We start from the raw sequence: 2,494 nt of genomic DNA, 5'->3' as shown, positions 1-2,494 counted from the left end.
ATGTGGTGGTTGACCTACTACCCACCCTCTTTCCTTCCCTCCCTCCCTCCGGGGGGGAGGGCGGGAGCAGTGGATCGGACGGAGAATCTTTTCTTTATCCCGGCTTCTTTCCTGTCCATCACGCTCCTTGCCACCTGGGATGCCTTTGCCCTCCCTCAGGACCGACTCGGGCGCCCCCAACAAGAACAACGTGGGCGCCTCCGGGTATGCGTGGAACAGCATGAGCGGCGACGGCCTTCTCCAGACCTTCACCAAGGCTGGCTTCGGGGCCAGGTGGGGTGGGCGGGGAGGGTGATGCTGCTCGATTCTAGGTTGTAGGGGGATATGCCCTTCTAGTGAGGCAGGGAGGATCCACGAGGGTGCCGGTCCTGGTCTTGTCTCCACCGTCCCTCCCTCCCTTTCTCCCTCCCTCACTCCCTATGCCGGGCTTGCCCACCGTCTTGCAGGGAGGCTGTTCTCCTGTACGGCGCGATGGGGGCCGTGTATTTGGCGACAAAAGACGCGGGAAAGACCGCGGGCGAGGTGGACGCCGACATCGACGACGACGGTGAAATCGAAGCCTTCATCCCCAACACCTTTGGGAAGCAAAGCGATATTTACGGTGCTCAGCTCGGAAATAGGAAGTTTGATGCCAGTTATTTGGCCCAGATTGCCAAGGGGCAGACGGTCGGTTTGGGCTCTGTGGACAAGGCCTTGGCGGACCCGCAACTCAAGACCTTTGTGGGGAAATATGCCGGGAATAACAACGCCTTTCTGAAGGACTTGAACGAATGCTACCTGAAACTGACAACGTTGGGGTACCAAGGGACCAAGAGGAACGATTAGGGTAAGAACTGGACTAGTCGATGGCAGGCGGGAGGGCCCGCACCGAGTGCAAGGGCCTGTGTGATGCGGGCCGGTCAGAGAGAGGCTCTGGCGCCCCGAAAAGTGCTTTGTTTTCACATTGTAGGACATCCCTCATGGAGGGGAGAAATGAAAGAAAAAAGTCAGAGCTAAGTGGAAACGGGTCTAAAGCGTAGGCCGTGAATTTGGTTTTTAAGATAGAAGTCGCCGTCGACGGTAGACTGCCAGCTGCCTTCGTTGCTCGATCCCTGTCAAAGGATCTTAAAAGCCCGGAAAGAAAAGGGGAGTGCAGGATGGCCTCGGTGCGCTTTTGTTCCCTCGACGAACCCTTCCCCCCTTCTCCTTTAGGGTCGGGAGTGTCCGACAAGATTTCTTGGGGACACCCATGCCTGCAGATTATTATCCCATCGATGATTTCAGTTGCTGAAGCTGCAGTTTGTCCCGTCGTGGGGGCTGCTTCGACCCAATGCGTGAGTCCATCACGACTAGTAGACTAACAAAACCGCGTTCGAAAGAAGCGAGTCCAAGGCAATTCCGCGATATTCGTGGGAAGGGTATCCCCGCTGTCGGGCGTTGTTGTATTCATGTCGTCTTTACCGCGTCTGGCTCCGGATGATTTGGCATTGGCATGACTTGAGTTGGTCCAAATTTTGATTTAAGACAAGAATCGTGAACCGAAGCGGCGGCGGGGAAAGGAAATCACTGTAATACTCCTAGTACCAGAAGTAGCTACGGTGTGTAGGGGTTCGACTCCATGCAGTAATCCGCGGAGGGTTGATTGGATATCATCACCCTTTCAACAACACATTCGCCCATAGTATACCGTGTACAGTCGATATTGGAGTACACGGCCGCTCGTTTCAACGTACGTCGGGCATGTCCGCTCCATTTTAGCAGACTGGCAAGTTCCCTCTCCCACTCGCTTCTCGTTTTGAGCGACGACAGCGAGACTTGCTGTATTCGGAGACTTGATATAATTATAGGCACGTCTCTTCGAGGGCCTTCGTTGTGGAAGGAGTTGACGTGAAGCTTATGCCATCTCGTCTTCTTTCGATCACTTTTAAAGAGTTTGCATGACCTTTTCTTTTCCTCGAAGTCTTGAGGGACTCAAGCTCATTTATCAGCCTCCCTGCACGCTCAAACCATGCACGGCGTCGCGTAAAGGGTAGCTTGCAAATCGTTCACTCTTAGTCAAGTGTGCAGACTGCGTAGTCGAGACCGAAGTGAAAAATATCGGGCACAAAAGCGTTGACGTGGGGCGCGTCAATAAATATTTTGCCCGAAGGAATTCGTCTTCGTCCCACCACTACGGGCACTCACTACGTCATGCTATATTTGGTTGAGCTTTCACTCACGTACGCACCGTTCGAACACAAAATGTTCTTGACAGGGGAGGGTCTGGCTGATTGACGAGAGGTAATATGATATCGGGACTGTTGCGCGGTACTCTGGGTGAAATTTTGGCTCCGTCACCGCCGGCATCCACCCAAAAGAAGAGGGTATCAGAGGACCCAGCCGCAGAAAAAAATGAGCCAACGGGGCAAGAAAATCCATCGCTGGCTTCAAGGCCTCAGAAAGATGAAGACACGACGCGCGGCACGCAGGGCAGTCCATGCCACGACCCGACAACTGCTCCACATGAACCTCGTGC

At 54.2% G+C, this 2,494-nt stretch overlaps 1 protein-coding gene across 1 annotated transcript; it reads left to right on the top strand.

Annotated features, from left to right (window-relative positions):
- Window positions 1-471: 471 nt before the first annotated feature.
- NGA_0439600 (ascorbate peroxidase) lies at window positions 472-825 on the top strand (the record flags this gene model as incomplete). Its single annotated transcript, XM_005853778.1, has 1 exon — window positions 472-825. The coding sequence occupies one exon, from the start codon at window positions 472-474 to the stop codon at window positions 823-825; it is 354 nt and encodes a 117-aa protein (XP_005853840.1).
- Between the last annotated feature and the right edge of the window lie 1,669 nt (window positions 826-2,494).

This window comes from Nannochloropsis gaditana (genome assembly GCF_000240725.1).
Source record: "Nannochloropsis gaditana CCMP526 unplaced genomic scaffold scaffold744, whole genome shotgun sequence".
NCBI classification, from domain to species: Eukaryota; class Eustigmatophyceae; order Eustigmatales; family Monodopsidaceae; genus Microchloropsis; species Microchloropsis gaditana.
The sequence above is the reverse complement of the archived record's forward strand: the minus strand, read 5'-3'. Positions and strand labels throughout refer to the sequence as shown.